The 23,791-nt window shown below is 32.6% G+C and overlaps 1 protein-coding gene across 1 annotated transcript in view; it reads left to right on the top strand.

The window, feature by feature from the left end:
* Positions 1-20,986, top strand: part of LOC125065397 (tiggy-winkle hedgehog protein) — a 32,183-nt gene extending 11,197 nt beyond the window's left edge. Inside the window, exons 2-4 of the mRNA XM_047672968.1 lie at positions 11,441-11,702; positions 18,128-18,270; positions 18,525-20,986. Of these exons, the coding sequence (XP_047528924.1) occupies positions 11,441-11,702; positions 18,128-18,270; positions 18,525-18,992 (873 nt within the window). The 3' untranslated portion in view covers positions 18,993-20,986. The remainder of the gene's footprint in view (positions 1-11,440; positions 11,703-18,127; positions 18,271-18,524) is intronic.
* The last annotated feature ends 2,805 nt before the right edge of the window (positions 20,987-23,791 follow it).

Raw genomic sequence — 23,791 nt, 5'->3', positions numbered from 1 at the left:
CCATGATTCAATTGTTTACTTTATTACAACCATCAATTTGTATTCACCCATATGGTACGTTTACACCGGTATGGGAGTTTTATATTATTCATAATAAGAATGCCGTGTTATGATTTGCGGTCATCGTCCAAAATTTGCGTAACTGACATACGTTAAATGTTTTTCTTTTTAAACATTTCATTTCTTTTCATCTGTGATAATTATAGTGTATTCAAACAGAAATCCCAATACGATTATACCAATATTTTTGTTATAAGAGTTTATTCATAATGCACATCACAATAATTTTAAGTTATATATTTTTCCAACAGCGTTACCTTATATTAAAATACCTTAAGTTAAAAAATGGAAAGAAATTACGAACTTACACTTTGAAATAGTTAAATTTTAAGTGTTACGAAATTAAAATGTGTAATGTATGATGTGTAAAACTATTTTACGATTCTAGTCATACCGGAGTTGCGGTCACATTAATTTTTATCTCAAAGTTGATGGAATCTTGTTTATTAAAGTCAGTTGATTTGGAAATTATTTCATAAGCATGTAATTGGTGGATTTTACGAGGTATGTGAAGTTCATATACACAGAGACCTCGTAAAATCCACCTGAAATGAAAACTAAAGAAGCACATGTAGAATTTTATGCGATTCAACGCAATTCACGTTTGTACATAATGTTAGTAAACTAATACATTTCAACATCAAACATGATATTTTAAGGGTTTCGTAGGAATGCCATTGCGTAATCAATTGATTTCAGTTGATTGAAGTCCGGTAGCAGATGGAAAACTGATGAGTGATATAACAAGATACTGATGGACGATATTTCTAGTTATTTGTAGACCACAATATCTTCATTTCGTCACCATATAATGGACTAACTAATTTTAAGTGTAAAAATGTATATTAGTAATTTACTTTTTTAATCGAAAGGCTCTGTTCAAATTGTTATGAGTTATGCCTTCGACACTTTAGATACATTATATACTTAGTATTTAATCTTATCTGATATCTCTATTTAATTTGAATTTTCCTTACGTATTGTTGATACATAGTGATATTTCATATCATTGCAGTATTGTCAGATTCCGATGGACCGCAGTTAAACCAAAGGCTGACCGCATATAGAACAACGTTCTCACGGAGCTCGGTTTTGCGTCCTACTCAATCTTGGTATAATTAATAACATATAAGTTATATAATCCAATGTGCATATAAAATACAAAACATATTTCTAGAACAAAGAAACTTTAACAAAAATGAAAATATATAACGATGAAATAGAGTAAAATTTTAGACGAAGAAAATATGTTATTATTTATAACTAGAAATGTATTTAGATTTTTACCTTGAGCATATTATCGTTAACCGGTTTTGAAATACAATACCTTACATACTAGTTCTTTCGTGTGTGTCGGTAAAGTAAGCAAAGTTGTTGGGAGTGATGTTATTTGGTCTAGCAACGATTGTCCGGCAGAGAACAATGCTCCGCGCCACTCGCAATTAATAAACTAATGGGTTTAATTATTGTTATCGATAAGACGGGTGCAGTTATTTTGACTAACGCGATCGACTTCGTGCCTTCGATAAGCCTTTCGTTTGTAATCAAATAAATCTTATACGTATGTGTAATAAATCTACTTCCTTTGTGGAATTTGTTTTTAAAATATTGTCGAGATGTTCATAATATTTTACGTTTTGTTATTAAAATAACTTCTATTAAACTAAAAAAATATATCTAAAATACGCCTATTCGTTGTATTTACATTTAACACAAGTTGATATTCCTTGCAAGACAATGAACTTAAAGCAGAAATCATCCGCGTTTTCTTTTGCTGCAATGAGACATAAATACAGAATTATTGGTCATTGTTTTAATACAACGGCCGACATACCGCTCATAACTATTAAAATACGCGACGGTTTGGCCTCAATGCTCTCGAATATCTGCAAGTGTCGTCTCAATAGCATTGTCCAACTTTAACTTAAACATTAAACATAGAATACTGCATCATTGTTTCGACATTGCAGTACAAACAATTCAATGAAAACTGCTCCTAAACAAACTTTAACTCATGGAATTATGAAACGAATTTGTCAAATATAATATTTATGATCTAATCAAAAGATTTTTAATTGTATTATTATGAATATATAGTTGTTCGTACAAGATAACTCTTAATTGCTTTGTTAGCACTTCTATAAACTTAGCTGCACCTTAACAAATGTGTAGTAGATATAGCATTGACCATTTCGCACTTGTTACGTACATAATTTACATGTTGCATAATTTCTTGCAGTGGGTATGTTTTTAGCATAAAAACTTGGAAGAATTGCATTTGTAATTGCAGATATAATTATAGAATTATTACTTGTAATGTTGTATGGGTTGTTCCATTGTAAATGTTTTCTACACCTATAAGCTTCTTAAAACTATGATTCTTTCCTTTTATCCTTGCCTCACTAATATTGTCAGTTTCAATGGTGAGAATTTTCTCTATTAACTCATTACATAGGTATTTTTATATTTTCTTCTTTTAACATTAGGGTAGGACGTAGCTTGTTTAAATAAATTTTAAATTGCAGAGTTATATCATTCTTGTAAGCGCAGTGTTTGGTGGCAATAAATAATCATGTCGGAACACAAAAGATGGCATTGTGAAGTCGACACGGCGACGTCCGATAAAGATCACTCTGCAAGTCCGAGCTCGGTTGACTCCTGCGCCACTACTTGAATGCTTCGAATCTTCAACTGGAATCAATATTACATTTACACGACTAATATTTTAAATTATATTAGTCATGTTTTATGGTCCATAAGTAGTTATAGTAGTTGAATGTGAGTGTACAAGCGATAACACAATAAAAAGAAAACGGGGTTTTATCCTCGATTGTTATATGCTCGTAATGCTTAAACGATGGCTATTTAAAAACTATATCTGTACAACTTATTAAAAACTCTTCTAAAGATAAAAAAGTTAAGATTTATTATATTGTCACTAAAATTATTTATACTTTGTATAAAATTAAGTCTAAGAAAATTTATTTTAATTTTTTCGTTGAAGCAATGTATTCATATATTCATTTTAGTATGACCCTAAAAAGAAATAAAGCGCTCTAGACTTTCAAATTAGCATGCCTTAAAAGTAAATTGATCACTCGGAGGTCGCTCATTGTGTCTGCTAAGGGGGACATTTGTCTACTATTATTATTTTGGGCCGGTTTTTTATGTACCTGCCTACATGGCGCCTGTCTATTCATATTCAAATTGGGATTTCGTGTTGAGTAATTTTTAACATTTATATACAATGATTATTGTCTAATCGAACATCGAGATGATAAATTTGAATGACCTGTTTTGAATGACATATTATGAAAATATCCCCCGTATTACTACTACTGGCATAAACATCAATTTGTTATAGTGAATAGATATTTGTGTAGCAGTTTTTTTATTATTTATATAATTATTTCATATAGCATACTAAAACTAATTATAACTAAGTAATTAGAAATGTATAGTTTGTTGTTGTTGCTATATAGGCATGTTCTTGGTGGACTATTGAAATCATATTTTCTAAAAAGGATTTCTTATATTTTTTCGTACTTGCCTAAACGTTAAAAGGCGTAAAGATGATTATATTAACCAATAGAAAATATTTAAGAGCCTAGCGGCTTGAGACAGCGATAGCTACGATACCTGCTGAGACAGAGCTGGGTTATCCAGCTTATTCATTAGCGTTATGTTACTCCCACCGCCGTCGCTCATTTTATTTTATTTATGGCCGACGAGTCGAGGTGAGACCCCAATTTCGCATACGCCTGTTGCTTGATAATAATTATACCCTAGCCATGCAGCCGCTAAAAAAGGCCGCCATTTTAAAACGCAATCTCTTGATAATATACTTTTCAGTTTGTAAGATACCTTTTTCTTCTTTTTTTACTTCTTAAAGACAATGCATAGGGTCGAGTTATTCGAACGGATAAGTGAGTGTTAGATTTTGTTATTCGAATTAACAAAATCACTTCAATAACTTAGTCTATCATATTTCATATATATATTTAGGTAAATGAATGTTACTGCCTTTGTCTCGTATACGTTCTTATAGGTATTTTTACTTGCCAATGTTTCAGACAAAATATTATTGATGGCTTGTTGTGAGCAATGTCGCAAATGTTAGCGGATTAGTAAAATCAATTTCCTATGTAGCGCTAATGTTTTTTCAACTAATTGAAGGCCACGCAATCGAAGTTTTGGCCAAAACTAATATTATTTAATAAAATTGAACTTGGGTATATTTCGAGAAATACTAGGAATATAAGAAATAAATACAAGTCAATGTTATTTGGTATTCTAGTTTTAATGTGTTAAATGCAATAAACAAATTTATTTTTATTTTCAAGATAAATGGCTCCGTTAAGAATTTTATACAGCGACACGAGAAGGTCAAATCGAGGGACTCAGTGGCAAAAAGCTCTCTCATGTCCGCGATGTTCAGATAACCTTAAACTGAGCATTTGTTATCCTTATCTCGTGTTCGAGCGTGGCTAATGTGGCTGCAGGCAGATACACCCGATCGATTTATGTCGCCTGCCTGGCACCCACGACAAATTGATAATTAATTTTCGACCGTTGCCTTTGATCAAACCGAAGTATTTGCAAGCATAACCTGGGCTAAATGCCGACTGCCGTTATAAATTTTGATGTAAAATATTTTGATATTTGCTTAATTATATTCATCTGTGATAAAAAAAAAACACGAAACGAAATCGTGGATCAGATTTCAGTGACTACAATGGACTGTGACTGAGTTTCACCCTTGTTTCTTTTGTTCTCAGATAAGCAATTTAAATAATTTCTTGCGAATGATACACTTAACTAGCGAGTCGTTAAAATAAATACAATTCTACTATATTTATATTATTTTGACATGTTATAATGTACTTATTATGTTTAAAGTATTCACGATACTTCACAAACAATTACAGTACGGTAGTTTAATACTATATTTTTTAAATTATTACTGTCACCGTTTTTAGCTCGTATGTAAATTTCTTAATAGCATTTTATACAAGAGTGGATGTCGCTAAATTCTGCGTAATAATTGAAGTGAAAATAACCACAAGACGGTCCTGTGTCAGTTTGTCTCTTTGATGAAATATTAATCGATTGGAAGCAAATTGCTATGTGTAAACCAATATTCTATGCATCCCTGCCAAGTTATATTTGCAGTTGAAAAACTACCTCTAACTTTAATATCAGGCGCATACGGCTTAAGTTTTAATTTTTCACATACCTGAATATTGCAAAGGATAAACAACAAAAACGATATCCCTCTCATCGGGTAATTTTGTCAAATTACTGGAGATATCACTTTTGATTTGGGTACCGAAAACAATACAAAACCTTTTGTGTAATTTGATACCGACCACTGACGCAACTAATAAAATTTAGCGGTTAGAAAAAATCAATCAGTCGAAAAATTTATTGAAATCAAGTTTTTCAACATTTTGCACAAAACTGACACAACTAATGTTATTCTGCATATTATACAATAAATATGTGTGAATAATATTTCTTTATTTATATCTTACGAAGATAAAATCCATTAAGTTTGTAAACAAAACAAGTTATACTTATCAAACACTTACGACTTGGCTACCAGAGCCATTTCACACTGATTAAACTAAAAATATAAATGGTATGTGTCATAAAAATATGCGTGTCGGAAGACACGTCACCTCACAATGCTCCTAAACATCGCTTAATCCTTTAAAACAATGCTAATGGATCTACGTTAAAGTCGCCGCTCGAAGTCCTGTCAACAAATAATACATTCGACTGATCGCCTTAACGCTTCGCTCACCACCAATAAAGTTGACACTAAATTATGAACTGTTTTATTTTGTTTATACCCAAAATCACGGAATTGTAAATAAATATTTTATTATACACGTTCACTGAACGCATTTTACTGTGAGCGATGAACACGGGTACACGTCAAAACATCTTTATCGGGTTATTTGTCTTATAAAATATTATCGAGAGGCACTTCGGGACCGTCAGCAAAAGAGGACGTAGAGTGTGATATGTGTGCGATTGTTGACTTTACGCCCACGATGATTTGATCACTTCTCTTTGGGCCGAGACAAACAATAAAAGCGGCGATTACGAGCCTTAGTTGTAACAAATATAGTTTATTATTCTAAGAAGATGAGCTACAAAAGGAATGACTCTTAAGGTGTGAATAGCATCGCCGCAGACCGTACTGACATCAGAGATTAGTGCGCGAGCAATGCAGCCACCCGTACCAAATGCGACGCGACGGCTCGAGTTATGAAGTTTTGATATACTGATAAATCAATAAATTTTATTACGATAGTTCCTACGCGTCATGATTTTGTTCTTTGATCCATTTAATTTAGCCGTCAATGAATTTCTTAATGTTTACAATTACCGATAGTAGATACATAAAATTATAATTTGAATAAACGACTTTGTTTTACATAAAGATACATCAATTTGACGGTAAAGCCAAGATGGTTAAAGTAAAATCTTACAACCGGTCGAGTTGGAAAAGGCGTGCATTTTGCCTCCTGCAATCACGTACTTGTCGCGTTTTCATCACCTCCTGCGCTAAAAGTGACGTAATTACGGATGCAAATCGATCAGCGGTAGTTATCAGCACGACGAGGGTTGACGCAGAAAATCAACGCGATACGCAAGTTTATGTTTATTATAGCGTTTCGTATGTGATTTAGTAAGAAGGATAATTATAAGAGAAATAAATAGTTTCAGCTACATTAAATACTAATACCTTGTTGTTCTTGTTTATGTTTATTGAACATAATTGAAATTGTTGAAAGAAAAAATCTATAGACCTCAAAAATTTTATCGACATCGGAAGCGTGGATTCCACTGTTCCTTCGGATGACTTGCAAGTTGAAACTAGTGGGCATATTCTCATTGACTTCACAATTGACCCCCGCTACAAGCTGTGATCATGATATCGTAAATAATAGATAATTCCCTCGGTACTTAAATGCATAATAATAGAAAAATGTTTAGACTGATCGATCCCAGAGGAATCTCCAACGACTGATTTTCAATGAATGAAATCTACATTTTGCACCTGGAAGTGCGAACAAATAAGTACGGTTACTTTGATCACTACACCACATTTAACGCTACATAAAACTAATTATAATAAGCAGATAAAAAGAAATTCAAAAACATTATAATATATATTCATAATAATATTCTGACTGTCTGACTAACGTTGGTTAACTATGTATTAGATATAATCTTTCATGCGTTTTCGAAATTACATCAATGTGTTAAGCTGAAAACACAAATTTTATTAAAATCGTTATTAATTTACTAGAAGTATGTTTAAATTATTAAATAAAGAAAAAGTTATTACACCTTAAACTTAAAACATTTTGAAACGTTAACAATACGGATAGTCCTACTTTTTCTCTTTCGAATTGAATTGATGTAATATATTTTTATAAATCTACAGTTCAACAGAATAATAACTTCGATTAAAACTTGTATTATTTATATATTAGTTGTATTATTAATAGATGTTTCAACATATGTGTACCTGGAATAAATATTGTAGAAAGACAATTCGAGTGAATGAAGTGTAACGTTTCATTAACATTGTTCTGTAACTCAAGCAAACACTGCACATCGGTGTCTTGTTTCAAAAGCTTTTTTAACAAAGTGAAAGGCGCCCAAGTCTCCTTAAAACCTTGTGGACTGTTTTCGTTAGCGTACCGTGCGCAACCTCTATGAGAAAAAAAGGACTCTGAAGCTGTCGAAAAATGTACTTGTTTAACACCTTCTGGCCATAATTGCAAGATAATTAATTTAAATATTATATATGCAAGCAAGTATATGCTTATATTTATTTCCTTAATTGCATATTCACGTAATATATATTTTTCATATAAAGATAAAGTCAAAACGTTTTACTGGAAATTCAGAGAAAGGCTTTAACTTATAAACGGTGGCTCGTCGCCGATGACAGATGCATTAATACAACAAAGGATGATATTTTTCGTGAACAAATATTATGGGGCTTCGAACATGAACGGTCACAGGTGATCTACCTTCCCTATGCATATTTATGACTTGTTCGACGGCTGGTGCGGCACCAGGGTTTACGTGGCAAACAAATGTTTGTTTTGTACACATACATGTTAAAATATTAACGCGTGTGTAATGAGTAGCTAAGGGTATTGAGAAATGGTTAGTATTCTAAGTATTTTACTTTACATTTCATCTTGTATTAATAGAAATTTTATACACGCTATTTCCATGACACTAGCTTTGTTCGTCTAATAAATTCAACGGTCGACTTTATTAAAACCGCCCTTAACTATTTGTTGTAGTTTCACATCAATAAAAAAATCAAAAACCAGTCAGCATTGGTCGGTGCTTTTCGACTCCTGACTTTGTACAAAAAACGATGTGTTAAGGAATGTAAAGAGCCATTTAATTATCCTAATATATTGTTATGGTCGCGCAGGGAGGCGGTGATAAATTAGTGGAAAGAGAGGGAGAGAGACCAAGTTATGTTGACGTAGCGAATGAAGGTACGAAAAAAAATCGTTTCTTTAGACTATTTTAAATATTTATTACTATTTCATTATATCGCTTTAATGGTTTTATTTTAGGTGAGTTCATAAAATTAGATTTAATCGAGTCTCACCTAAAGACCAAAAAGCATCTCATGCCCGTGTGATCTCACATTACTGCACCCGTTCTTGGCTACAGTACGATGATCTTAAAGTTTTTATTCCATTTTTGCCTCAATTCCATCGCACGGCCTTCATTATACGTCCGCAAGTGCCTCGATCGCCACCGGTTCAGGTAGCCTGGTTTCATTTTAAAACTTGACCCTAGGTATTCGACACGCTTGTTGTTGTTAATTGATATAGTCTGAAATGAGTATTTGATGTCGTGTAACTTGATAATTTGTGATCCGTGTTTGGAACTATCAATAAAATCTCTTTTGACTTTATAATTTCGTTGCATATTTGTATAATGTAAATACTTACCTATCGCGGTAAATGTAATGTATTAGGGTGGGTAGATATGACGTAGTGGGAAAGGGCGAGGTGTCAGAGGCAGGCTTCCCGCTGCGCCCAGGCATTGTGATCGACAGCTTGTTTACTAAAAATATGCATAATGAATTTATAATAGCCCGCCCGGCCTGTCGCGTTGTATCTTCTTGCTAGATTCAACTTACGTGTGCACTAACAACGGGTTTTATATATTTAATATATACCAATTTTAACACCCTTATACATAATAAATCAAACGAATACCAACATATCGTATGCCTGTTTATTGTACGATTACCAAGACGGTAATTTTGCTGTTAGGATTATTGTTCGTCTGAATATTAACCTATGGCAACCTATATTTCCTATACTATATATTTATTAGAGCCGAGATAGCCCAGTGGTTAGAACGCGTGCATATTAACCGATGATTTCGGATTCAAACCCAGGCAGGCACCACTGAATTTTCATGTGCTTAATTTGTGTTAATAATTCATCTCGTACTCGGCGGTGAAGGAAAATATCGTGAGGAAACCTGCATGTGTCTAATTTCAATGAAATTCTGACACATGTGAATTCCGCCAACCCGCATTGGAGCAGCGTGGTGGAATATGCTCCAAACCTTCTCCTCAAAAGGGAGAGGAGGCCTTTAGCCCAGCAGTGGGAAAATTTACAGGCTGCTAATGCTAACCTATATTTCTTTCAGTATCAAACCGATTTGATATTTTTTGTAAATTCAAGTAACTCGTATGATACAAGATTATTTTTATCAAATCAATAAAGACCTGATCGGTCTCTGACTTTTCAGATTAGAATTACATAGATATTGAGGTATATAAAGTATTTGAGTTAACATTATAAGATAAAACTTCTCAGAAAGAGGACCTAATTGTGCCACCGTCGCGTTCCCACGTTAAAGTGCATCAGTGTTTGAGTATACATTTAACATTCGATTGTTTTAGTGCGGACCGAGACGTCTGCAGAGTAAACATTGAACATCCCATGGCTTGCTCTGCACGTCGACATGGAATCTCGCTGCCAATAAGCACTCAGTAAAAAAGCTTTTATGAAATAGAAAATTTATGTTGTATTCGACAAATGTTTCGATGATTGTTCATTGGAGAATATTTATTTACTTAATTTAGTATTGCAATGTAACATATTTATCGTTCCTGAAATTTATATAATTTTATTTATATCCTGTGGAATGTAATGTGTGTTTATAATTTAGGTAGAAAAATTATCTTTCTTCAAATATTTGTTCCGAAAGTCTGAACCGTGAAAAATCTGGAATTACTTTGGCGAAGGAGAGCGTTTTGAATTTCTTACAACTCTTTATTAGGTGGTTGAAACGTTCGTAGAAGTAATTATGTACGGTGCTCCAAAATATCTTTTATATTGAATGCAAGCGGACGCGACGTCCACGCGGGGCGCCCATCGCTTCGATTCGTTACGTCAATCTTAAATTTTTTCACTACGAAATCTGCATAGAGTGAGTTGACATCGCGACACAAAGCTGGCATGCGGTGCGTCGTGCATTGTCCACATTTCTTTATAAATATTTTGACATTTCCTTTATTTTGCCCACAAAGTTATTTCACAAACAGAATCGTGTTGATCCCTTTGTACGACGCGTTTTAATTTGATTTATTTTTCATGACGAAATGCCGACAAAGTTTGCGAACTGGCGGGACGGCCGGTTTAACAATTTGTTATCTCATCTATTGGTGTATTCTCTAGATGTTAATAAAAAATGTGCATATCGTTTTCTTTGTACGTAATTATTTCAAAAACTTATATAGGGTCGTTTTTTATGATAAAGTTAACGTCGAAGCAATAACGCAAAATCGAACTTATTGTTTTTCGTTTTTTTTTAATACATTTTGAATTTAATATTTATTACTTGTCTTTTAACATGAAATGCGATATCACGATATAGGATATGCAAAAAATATAGAAAAAATGTTAATTAATGCTCTGTGAGTGGTTTCTACTAATATACGTTTCTCTATCTAAGAATTGTTATTACAATATTACTGGGGGTCACTAGTTCAGTTTAACTAATAGCAATAGAATTAAGATTTTGAAAAATCTTTATTATAATAAAATTGTCATAAATATTTTTACTAAACATAAATTAGTATGTCAAGCTTACCTCATGTATGTTTAAGATGGTATCTAGCTGAAAAACATGTGTCGCAAAGTGTACGTCATTTTATTTAACTTTTTTCTTTATTGTATCCATTTAGGAAGTACAATATTTTGTGTTATTTATTAGTTATTGGTATGAATGTGTCGATCATAAGTTTGTTTTTTGTAATTCATTTATATTACATAATTAAACATGTACTTTAATTAATTTTCAGCGATGCAAAGAGAAACTGAACACATTAGCGATCAGTGTGATGAATCAATGGCCCGGAGTTCGGCTGCGAGTAATCGAAGGCTGGGACGAGGAGAATTCCCACCTCGACAACTCGTTACATTATGAGGGTCGAGCTGTGGACCTCACCACCAGCGATCGCGACCACAGCAAGAACGGAATGCTAGCGCGGCTCGCTGTTGAGGCAGGCTTTGACTGGGTCTTTTACGAAAGCCGGTCTTACATCCACTGTTCAGTTAAAACAGGTACGTTACATGCATTTAATGAATGAGAAAATTTTAGACTACAATATAAAACTGAAAATTGTTAATAACGTGATTGTTATAATTATTAGTGAAATAATGTAAGTATAGGGTATTGATAGGCACAAGGCGTGTACATACTTATTAATGGATAAGTGATTAATTTATTTTATATCCAATAAATACAAATACTAGAATATATATAGAATATATAAAAGCAGCAACTAAGATATTTTAAGTAGTTTTAAATAAATGAAAAGCTTATTTGAATACTGAAACGTATTAAAAACAAAGAACCGTTTAATGATTTTAAAAATTGATGGGTACATAACTGTATAATGTGGACTACGGGACAAGCCGCGCAGGCCAAATATATAGTTGAGCTTTACAAGAAGAATGCACCTCAGACAGCTTCCCGCGCCCGCTCTCCGGCGGTGTCGATCAAACGGACGAACAAGCCTCTTGTTAGCGTACGTCCTCCTCGCACCCCACCTTTAAAATATTTTTATCCCTCTCTAACACGGCCACATCGCAGCCAATCCCCCACTTCTATAATTACGCCGGTGATTCAATGGCTACTTATAGCTATAAGTGTATATGCAACATAACGATGAGAGAAACGACTATTTATATGTATGTATGAACATGTTTTTGATATTATTGAAGCAATCTGGTGCTTGTGCACATTCTTAATGCTGTTTAGAGAATCATAGGTTGCTGTGGTTGCGCAATATTTGCTAAAATAAAACTTCTTTAAATATATATATTTGCTTATGACCATCTAGAAAAAATACATAAGAGTCGTTGATAGTATTTACCTAGATAATTTAAATATTAACACGTTTAGAATAGCTAATACAAATATCAGGAAGTAACAAAGAATAATGTTAAAACTTTAAAATGATTTTATTGATTTAACACAATGGTCTTCAATTTGATAATTTGTCGTATATCTATTAAAAACTTAGGCTTTGTTACGCTGCTAGAGTTCCATCGGTCGCAGTCGATTTGTAGCCATGTTTATTCATTTATTCAGTTCTTCGATCGAAAGCTTGTGGTATTAATTTGGAGTTTATAAATAATTAATGTGGCGTGTGGGTATATATGTCGGTCGCGAGCCAGGCGGGGTCAAGGCCACATCATGCACGGTTTTCTCTGACCATTGTCTTAACAATCTACTTCCATAAGAGTATAGATACTAAGGTGTTAACAATTGATAGCTTATTAAAATCTGTATACTTTATAAATAAAAAACTGAAAAAAATCTTGACATTCGAAGAGATCTCAAAAATAAGACAAGAAATTTATTTTTTCTCAGCAATGAAATATTTATGGAGTGCGTTTATCTCAAATACCTGATTCGCAACCTACATTAAAGTTTTTGACTGCAGCTTTTGTGATTTATTCAAAAGTAAAATAACAACGATTAAAAGCTCGTTTAATGATTGTTATCGGAAGCTTCGTAATTAATTAAAAACGTTTAAAAAACTTACGTAAATTTCAATCGCATATAAACAAACCCTAATTTTTAAATGCTGTTATTTAAATAATTCAAAAATGATTCAGATATGTGAGCTTACAGTTTTAAATATGAATATGTTATTATAAATACTTACAACAAGATAACCTGTCTCGTGACATGGTCTCGTATATTAATTTAAAGCATCGCACTGGATCATCGCAGCGCCAATAATATGACCAGTTTTTATAATGGTTCCAATTAATTGATTTTCATTGGCTGCTCTTTATTGTTTCTTTTGTATAACTCAGTTTTTTATACGCTTCAATATCTTATTTGTAATGGGTTAAAAATTACAATGAATACGTGTAATATAGTAGATACATTTGTTATTTTGCTTCAATAGATTAACTATAATTTGTGTATCAAAAAACAATACTAGATTATTATAATATAAACAAATATTGTATTGCTCAATATTCGCTGCATTACTTGAATCGAGAAGCTTAAAAAGACATCAACGCGCTCAAATGTCACTTTACATTTATGTCCTTATAGTTGAGTAAGTATACAGGTTTAAATGAATGATTATAATGCTTTAAATTTTTACGACCTTGTTATCAGTTACTTGCTTTTCATATTCTAAAATAATTCTTGCTTATTGGGTATAAACGATACTTAAGAGTAATTTAAACCAAATAAAGGCGATTAGATAGAATAATCAAACTTAGTCAATTATGTACAAGTATATACGTAGATTTTAATAGAATATAATATAATCGAAACAAAAATAATGTGATGAGCACTTAAGGTGGTTTAACACGAAGGAGGCGCGCGTAAATGGGGCGTGACCAAAGGCAGGTCACGAGACGCTGAAGGACGAACGCGACCCGATCTAGACGGTCCCGTCCCGAAGTAATCGCGAAGTCGAGACTAAATTGATTGAAAAAAATACGTGAATAAATAAATTGCAAATGCCAACGCTAATTGGCTAAATAACATTGCGATAAAAAATCCACTATTTAAAGCTTAAGCAATCTCCATAGTTGCACACATATTCTATAAGAACTCCTTTATATTTAGCGGTGCCATTGTGCCTACACTCCCAGCTATGTAGTATATACAGTAGGTATATCATTAGTTATATTATATACATTTTTACTATTATATTTACCTACGTACATCTTATACGGTTCAAATGTAATCAAATGAATTAACGATTTAATCATAGTACAAGGGAAAATTTATAGACACTTAAGCGATATATGTACACTCAAGTGGTAGATAGGTTGATACGGTGCAGACAAGGCATACGAATATACCTACGTTAAAGAGTTTAAAAAAGAAATAGACATGCCATTATAGCATTAAATATTATATTGTATTCTTAGTCTTAATTATAAAACATATTTTGTGTGTATTGTGCATATCCGTATTATACTAAATAATCAGCTTTTAAATTCTAAAGGATAACCTTTTAAATACCTTATTTAGAGTCATATTATTAACGGCATAAATATATGAAGAGAAGCGGATAGAAGCGCGAGTGAACGATGTGCGCTCGAGCGGTGCACGGTCACGCCACATCCCGGAAAGCTGTGGCCGCAACTTGACTTGTTCCCACACATACCGATATGATGTTCAACATTCATAATATGAAATTCAGTAAATGCGAGCTTTACCTTTATTCGCGCTTTCTATTTATTTATATGCTTGTTGTTAATGTAATATTTGAGTTTGATAGGTAGAATAAATTTTCAATCACAAAAGTCAAATAGAATCAAAAAGTTTAGAAATAAAGTAAATCAAAGTGTCATTTTTCTATATTGGTAAAAATAAAATTTAAATCAAAATATTGTTTCTTATAATGACACATCGATACTTGCCACTTTTTTATCGTCCGATTGAGTGTTTAAATCAGAAAAAAAGCGGGAGTGCAGGCATTTGCTCTAAAGAAGCCATAGGAATAGAGTTCAATGCTCTATTATATTGAGCAAGATAACTGAATGGTGTCGATTACCATATTTAAGGCTGAAGAATTTCCATTAAACATAAAATGTTCACTCAATTTACTTAGAACGTCTTTAGATGAATGGGCTAATCTATTATTCAATGTCATAACTCTCGGACAGCAATAACTCAGCGGGTTACGATATTCTGAGGTATAAGTATATATTACATTAGAAAGTCGGCGTATATACTTTATTTTATTATTATGTTTTAAATCATTTAATTAGGAATGATCGTTAAGAGAAAAGTAAAATTGAAATATGCCAATCGAATATTCGTTATAATTTTTCTTTTAAATATCTTGAATGATTCACATTTTTCAATTCCTATTTACTTTTGATAAATTACGTACATAAGTTTCAATTATAAGCAGTTATTCACCCGCATGTTTAATAATAACACAGTGTTCATACATTTGCCATAACTTTTCCACCGTTACACGGTTCTGGCACACATATTTAAAACGTTTGATAAATTTGGGTACTTTCGCAGACCAAATATTTATTGCTCTGGGAGCTCTATAAAGATACACCGCGCGGCCGCGTATGAATCATAACCGGCGCGGGCGCAGTTTGGCATTTGCATGACCACGTTGATGTCGGCAGCTAATTGCTATTCCTTACGATATAAATAAGATAGATTCGCTGACCTGAGCGTTGCTGGAGGCGTATTTTAACAATATTTTAAAAAGATATAACAACTATTTACACGTTGGTATTCTTCATATCTATAAGAACCTAATATATGCAGCACAAAAAATACTTGCGATAAATAGACATAATAGACGTACAAAGACGCTTATAAATAAAAATAAGTTGGCGCGATGATGGTGATCGAAGTAATAGCATGCTGGCTTTTATGTAATCTAAGCTACGACTTAGATAGAGTACACGGTGAATATTGCGTATAGAGTGACGATTTATAGTAATTAGGTACCTATGGTGATAGTTTGAAGTAAAAAATAGTAAAAATATAATATTTGTATTTAGGTAATGCTCTTGACTTTATCTTTTAAGTAAAATATTTATCACATTTTAAATAATTTTATACTGTATGGAATATTTTTTAAAGGAAACTGATACTAGCGCATCCTTTTGGCATAGATAATAAAGTCGTGAATTTCATAGGTATGATCAATCGAGGAGATTAAGTGAATAGTGTCACGTGCGTGTATTTATCTGACCGGTACACCGGCAGCATGGTCAGGCGCCGCCTAGCTCTCCCGGTGGTCCCCGCGGGGCGGGGTCGGCGTGGCCACTCGTGGCCTGCCGCCTCACCGCCTCTCCGCGCCGCGCGCCTCGCTTCCGCACCCGCACCCGCGCTCGCGCCGCTTATCGCCGCATCTTCAGCCTAACTTAACTTACGTCACACCACTGTGAAATCGTGTGACAGGTTTAAGATATTGAATTAGTTTAAAGTGGTCTTCGAGGTCAGGAATTTTGGCTGTTCTAAATTAAAACTATATTATAATATATTTATATTATAGGGCTTTTGAAAGTAGGTACAAGTTTATAAATTACCGCCTACCTAAACGTTGGGTACCTACGTTAAATACTTAATGTTCAAATTTTATAACCACTCAGATTATTATTATCTAATAACAAAGATTTTTCAACTTTATAAGTTTAAGTCAGGTTAGGTAAATCTATAAGCATATCAAAATTTTCGTTATCGTTGGCATTTTCTTAATTAAAATAATAAATAATTTAATTTTTCACTACTGTTTTGATTAAACTTTAATAGCATATAAAGTTTTGATTTATAATCATTATTTTATAATATATGTTAATTTTATAATTTTTATTAGAAAAATTAGGAAAGATATTCATTTAATACTATTAAAAAAACATGAATGGGAACAGATAACATATCTTGTAATTTGGCCTTTTCCTTTTTGTACATATAAGGTGAACCTGAAAAACAGTCGTGTACAATAATTAAGAAAAATAAAAGTGACTTCCCTGAGAAACATGTGCAAAAAGTGTAAAGGTGGCCGACATGTACCTATTCAATGATTCGTGTGATGTATTCACCAAACAACAAACAAAATATCGACAATAAGCGCTTGACTTCGAACGAAATCTAATTTGTGTGGTTATTGTGTAATACGATAAGGGCGTCCCATCGTTTTGTAAACGAGGATCGGTTGAATTTATCGCTCGGTTACACAACAAATCAAAATTTAACGAGCTCTCGCAAACGTTGCCATCAGCTTTGCAGTAATCCACCGCCACTGTGTCCGCTTATGCGTGTAATTGTACCGCTCTTCTTAATCGTCTGAAAAGCAAGATACAAAGTTTAACTTAATGCCATTTGCATTTTTTCTATTTATTAGTTATTCCATTGAGAACGACGTGCTAGTACGACGATCAGCTAGTTAACTTGTCTTTAATCCGTTTTTACTTATCTTTTCGACGTCGTCTCAGTGCACGTAAATACCAAAAAGTTAATTTTTTCGTCGCGCAAGATTAACACAGGTACAGTTTAAGCTGGATCAGGATTTAAATAAATACCATTAAATAATAAACAAATAAAGTTATAAGCAACTATGGTTGTGGTCGATCTGCTATAGTAAGTTTATTTTTTACAAACAATGGGCATAAGATTAACCAAAAGGGATAGAATTTTTTATCAGTTAAAAATTTGTTTAGGCTAACTTTAAGGTATTTCGACGAATTTTTATTTATGCTATAAGTAAATAATCTACGTTTTTATATTGGATTTTCGCATCATGATTTAACAAAGGAATTACCTGCACGAAACACAAGTTTTGTGGTGTGCAGATAACCTTCGGTCTGGGAACAAGAAAGCGTCTGCGACTCTCTTTTGTTTTATAACTTATCGGATTTTAATTACGAGCGTAAAAAATCTTGTTAAATTTTACAGCAAGTTTGGTATTGATAATTCTGGATATTTCTCGATGGAATTGACATTTATATATGTATATTTTTTGTTACAGAATCTTCCGTGGGTACAGGTGCCGGATGTTTCCCCTCTGGGTCTGTGGTACATACAATAAATGGACCTCAAGACATTGCGAATCTCAGAAAAGGAGATAAAGTATTGGCTGCTGCTGATGATGGAAAAATGGTTTATTCTGAGGTGTGTTTTTTATCAAAAAATAATTATTTATGTTTTCTTTTTTGTAATTCAGTTCAAATTATTTTTTCATATCGTTTCAAATTGGTTAATTCAGCATTCTATTTTATTTTAAGATTGAATATAAAACATTATTATGATCATACCTATCAATTATTCTGTCTTCCGAGCATTCTCTGATTTTAAATTAAACTAGCTTAACTTTCTGTATTATTTTAATAAAAAAATATAACTTTATATTTTTGTTATTATTACAGGTGTTGGAATTTATTGATCGAGATCCGAACGCAACACGACATTTCATCGAAGTTACTGCTGAAAACGGTGTGACTATCACAACTACGCCGTCTCATCTACTGCTTTTAGCCGCTGCTGATGGCTGGCGAGAATTATTCGCTGCTAACATACAGATAGGCGATGTACTTCTTACCAGAGGATATGGTAGTGTAATGCGTCCATCAAAAGTCATTAAAACTCGTGTTGTGTCAAAACGTGGAGTATACGCACCATTGACCAGGACCGGTACGATAATAGTCGATGACGCTTTGGCGTCTTGTTACGCCATTGTGCGCAGTCATTCCCTGGCTCATGCCGCAATGGCTCCCTTACGATGGTTGTCAAGTTGGAGCAATTCAAATGAAATTCCACGAGGCGTTCACTGGTACGCGAATGCACTATATAATTTCGGCGACTATGTATTGCCGTCATCGTATAAATATCGCTGAAATTGAAGTTTGTGTGGTGACATGACAATGACAGCTACTTTAGATGTGATCGTTCACGTTAAATCGCGCGCAGGACGTGCCAAGTTTGGACACTTGTAAATAATTTACCCTGTAAATAATGCGGTCAAGAAAATTGTAAATAAGTCTTGAGTACTTAAGTCTGTATTAAAAAATGAATTCAAGAGCAAAGGTTGTCCTTTTCGAAATCCTGTCTATTTATTAAGTAGCGTTAAGGACATCTTTGCCTTTATTGCATATTTTTAGTTAACATAACAAATATTTGTAAATTGTGTCGATATTGTTATTCTGCACAATGCGGAAATACTTATCTGTATGCGCTTATGTTTTTTAAGATGTTGTATAGATATCATAAGCACTTTATTAGCAAATCTAAATTATCTTTTTTTTCATTTATTATTAAAGTATTATTAGGTGTTTTACTCTAAACAGTATTTGGTTAATTTTTGATGTTTGTAACTTGACATTCCACGGCTCTAATCTTTTTACTTCCTAACATTTTACAAGAGTAATGAATTGTGATCTTGGTACCTAAATCAGTGCCTTAAGATTTTATTTATTGTTATGTAGGCTAGTTCTCTATTTAAAAATTGACGAAAACAATGAGGTAATTCGTATATTCTTTTTTAATTTATTCTATTGCATTTGGCTTTCTTTAAGTTCCTTTGGCTGAATGCATTATTTATTTTTCTCTTTACATGTTACTGGATATAATATTATCTTGTATGGCTTCTATTTATTTAATATTATTTGTGTATTAGTAGGTACTAATTTTTTCTGTTTTTATTGTATCATTGGATGACGTATAATGAAAATTGATAGAATTAAAGTAATTTACAGACATCCCTTATGCATTAAGTAGGTGTAAAGGACAGTGTAAAACTTTTTCATAAATAAAGAATAAGTTTTGTAAAGGTTATTAACATCAGTTGTTAATTTAATTTGGGGAACCGAATCGTTTTTTTGGGGTAATTTATCATACTAAGTTTTTCTTTTGAAATATACATTGTCAGTTTCTAAATTTTACCTTTACGGTAGTAGATGAACAGGTTATGAAATTACTTATCCCAATTAAAAATTCTTTAACAGAAAAGTAGTTTGTGCTTCAAACTAGAACTAGGGTTACAATAGAATTCTTAAGAAAGAAATACTTGTCTAGGTGAAATACTTTTGTGACTGAAATATAATTTTAACGATACATGAAAAGGCGACGTAAACACCCACTCTAGCTTCAATAAAATCATCGAAATAACAACAGATAATATCCTGTAAAGCTGCTTCCAATACATTTTTCAACGATCGTACAAAAGATCTAGAACTGAACTTTTGGTTCCTATAGTTTGAATTTAGTAAAACATTTATTAACTCACATCAGTATTTAGAAATAATAAGTAGGTTGAAAAGTGATGTTATGTATTATTATCATTATTAAGAATACCAATATTAAATTATCATTTAAAAAATTATATGTAAGCCGAGTCCTAGCTTTCCAGTATTAAGGAAGATTAGGAGGACTTCTCACCTATATAATAGTTATTTAATGTAATACTAACGATTAGATTTATAAATATAAAAGCTTTAACTAATGTTTCGATAACAAATGTACGCCATTTAAATGCCATATCGAAAATACAAATGCTATACTTTGTGCCGTCTTTATGTCAAAAGTAAAGCAGTATTATATAACTGTGCTTGCGTAATGTGTATAGTATTTGTAGCGTTACACCTAAATGAAGTACCTACGTATATTGTGAAGTACTCAAGTACTTAATATATATTTATAAGTAAAGTATTTAGTAGGTATTATGTGTCGCGCAAAAAAGAAAATTGTATTAAGCGCTTTATTTGATGCAAATGTATAATTAATAACACAATTGGAATGCTTTTTTCAGTGAATGACGTTTTTCTAATTTGGTAAAGTATCTTGTAATTTATAACGGTTCCATGTAATTATTGCGCTTTCATATTATTTATTTATTGATGTTATTTTTGTATTGATATAAAAGTCTTAAACATTCAAAGTGAGCTGTTTTATTTTCGAACCTTTCTTAAATCGGTATTTTTTACATTATTTTTTACAAATTATGTAACAATTCTGTAAATATTCTTGGATAATAATATTACCGCGAAATTTTAGCTAAATACGGAACTTAGAACAATTTCTTTCTCGTTTTACTTGGAATTTTAATAGTTCATTTCAATTTGTATGATTCTTATGTATGTACAGATATATACAATTTAGCTGATACTATTTTTAAAATAAAATAAAGTAAAACTATTATAAATAATGAAATTTCAAAATAAAACAAATGAAAACCGATTTGATGGTCGTCCGGCTGCCTGATACCAACCGCATCGAATATGGTGTTATTGTGGATAAAATTCCCGCCAATGCTGGAACCGGCCAGGAAACATCATCATTAATATGTTGAAGCTGTTAAATGTGACAGCTCCGAAAACACTAAATCTCCTCTTTATCAAGATTCATTTACAAATGTAATTGAATAATACAATTAAACAGCAACATAGAGAAAATTTATCATGAGACGCTGACATTCATTGTGATAAACTGATTTTACCCAGGAATTAATTAATACATCGAATTACAGTCTTAGCCACGTGGCTACTTAAAATGACAGTAATAACGTTGACTTAATAAATTAATTACTTAGTTTAGTCTTTAGCCACCTTTTTTATTACCGGAATAGCCACAAAAAAAAAACAGAAGAGGTACTTTTAGTTGTTATGCATTCCGTCTTTTCGGGGAAATTCACAGGATCGCTTGTGCCACCTCGATGGTGACCTACGATATAAAGCCCTCTACTCGCAGAATAGTCCCCTAGTCTTAGTGTGGGATTAGAGAAAATACGCATTACACTGACGCATCTTCCACGGTCTTCTTTGGCGTAGTTGCTCAGCAGAGGCACTCTCCTCCTTCCGCGACATTACACTCTTGCAGAAAGAGACCATCTCCGTGTAACACCTCGTGTGATAAACGCCATGCTCGGCACCGAGAGGTCTCCACTGACTATCGCCACCATGGAATACGTCTGGGATCCATTCCGAACAGAGTATGGTGCACCGGATCTAGTGGCGCACCACACTGATGACAGGAAATTGATACCTCTTGCCATGCTCATGCTCTCTAGGTGAGTAAGAAGATTAAGAGTCAGAACTATTATAGTGCGAGTTTTTGGCAATTTAATGATATTGACGAGGGAAGTTGTAGGTTACGAGTTCGTAAATTTTCCTTAGTTTTAGAGGAATATATCAATGCTTCTTAACGAGTTTTGTCTTATCTATGGAAATAAGGAATAGTGGATTAATAGAAATAATTTAGATTAAGTCCCTCATCACTCATTGTAAGTATATCAGTTTATTTTACTGTAATTATGTTTTGCATTATTTAAAAGTCTTCATCCACTTCATCTTCATACGTAATCTCCATCACTATCCTATATCTTTTATACATGCCATCGATAGCAAACTTATTCAACAAAAGTTATATATAATTATTATATATAACTTTTGTTGAATAAGTATAGTGTATTTCAGCCCTAAATACTTACTTGTAATTACTTACTTGTTAATTTGTAAATATATTCATATTCTACGCGAGCAAAGCCACGGGTAACAGCTAGTTATTATTATATTATTATATTGAGACGAGATGGTTCAGTAGTAAGAACACGTGAAAATTAACCGAAAATTGCGGATTCAAAGCCAGACAACCACTCCTTACATGGGCTTACTTTATATTTATAATTCATCTCGTGCTTTGCGGTTAAGGAAAACATCGTGAGGAAACCTGCATGTGTCTAATATTATGTGTTTCCCCCAATTGGAGTAGCGTGGTAGAATTAGCTCCAAACCAATGAAAGAGGAGATGTCTGTAAAAATAAAAGTCTTTGCTAAGAGTTGAGTTTGTATGTATTTTTTACATATGTTTTTGTTTTTCTGTAGTTTGTTTAAATCAAACGAGAGTATCTAAAATGATTAAGCCTCTTATCATTGTTGGAACCAGAAACAAAAACACAGGAAAACAGCAATATAACATATTCTTTGGCAGTATAAAAACTTTGTCTACTTTACTGAGAAGTAACTAGACGCACCCCCCCCCCCCCCCAAGCACTTATTGCTCTACTCCGATATTTTTTAAAGTTAATAAATAAAAAAACAAAATTATTTTAATTATTTAGATTGTAAGAAGTAATTAAATTCATTTTAATCTAGTAATAAAAAAAATATCCCGCTGAGTTTCTTTTGCCGGTTATTCTCAGGTCCGAGGTGTTAAATTCCGAACCGGTGGTAGATTTTTGACTATCAATAAGCAAGTGTAAACACTTCTATATTGAATAAATATTTTTGACTTTGACTTTGAATACTCATATATAAGAAATTTCAGCGACAAACGACCTACATGACGGTCACGTATGACGTATCCTTTATAGAATCAAACGATAATTTTGATTTAAATATTACAAATTATTAAATATTTTTATTAAAATATGTGTTTTAAATGTTTTATGTAAATAAATATTATCTTGTAATTTTTTTTAAAATGATGAAATCTTTATAATGTTGGTTGCGTTAAGGGTCAGCGTCGGCTGGAACAATTTTTGACATGTTTAAATAAATCTTCTTTTAATTAAAAAAAAATACGTATAACGTTTATTTGCATGGAGTCCTCCATTAAAGAATATGTATTGAAGAATGCTAAAAAAACCGAATTAAAAAGTACTGTAAAAACATTATACTAACAACACAACAACTAATTATAC

The sequence above is a fragment of the Vanessa atalanta genome, chromosome 7, assembly GCF_905147765.1.
Source record: "Vanessa atalanta chromosome 7, ilVanAtal1.2, whole genome shotgun sequence".
NCBI classification, from domain to species: Eukaryota; Metazoa; Arthropoda; class Insecta; order Lepidoptera; family Nymphalidae; genus Vanessa; species Vanessa atalanta.
This window is presented reverse-complemented; position numbering and strand designations above follow the sequence as displayed.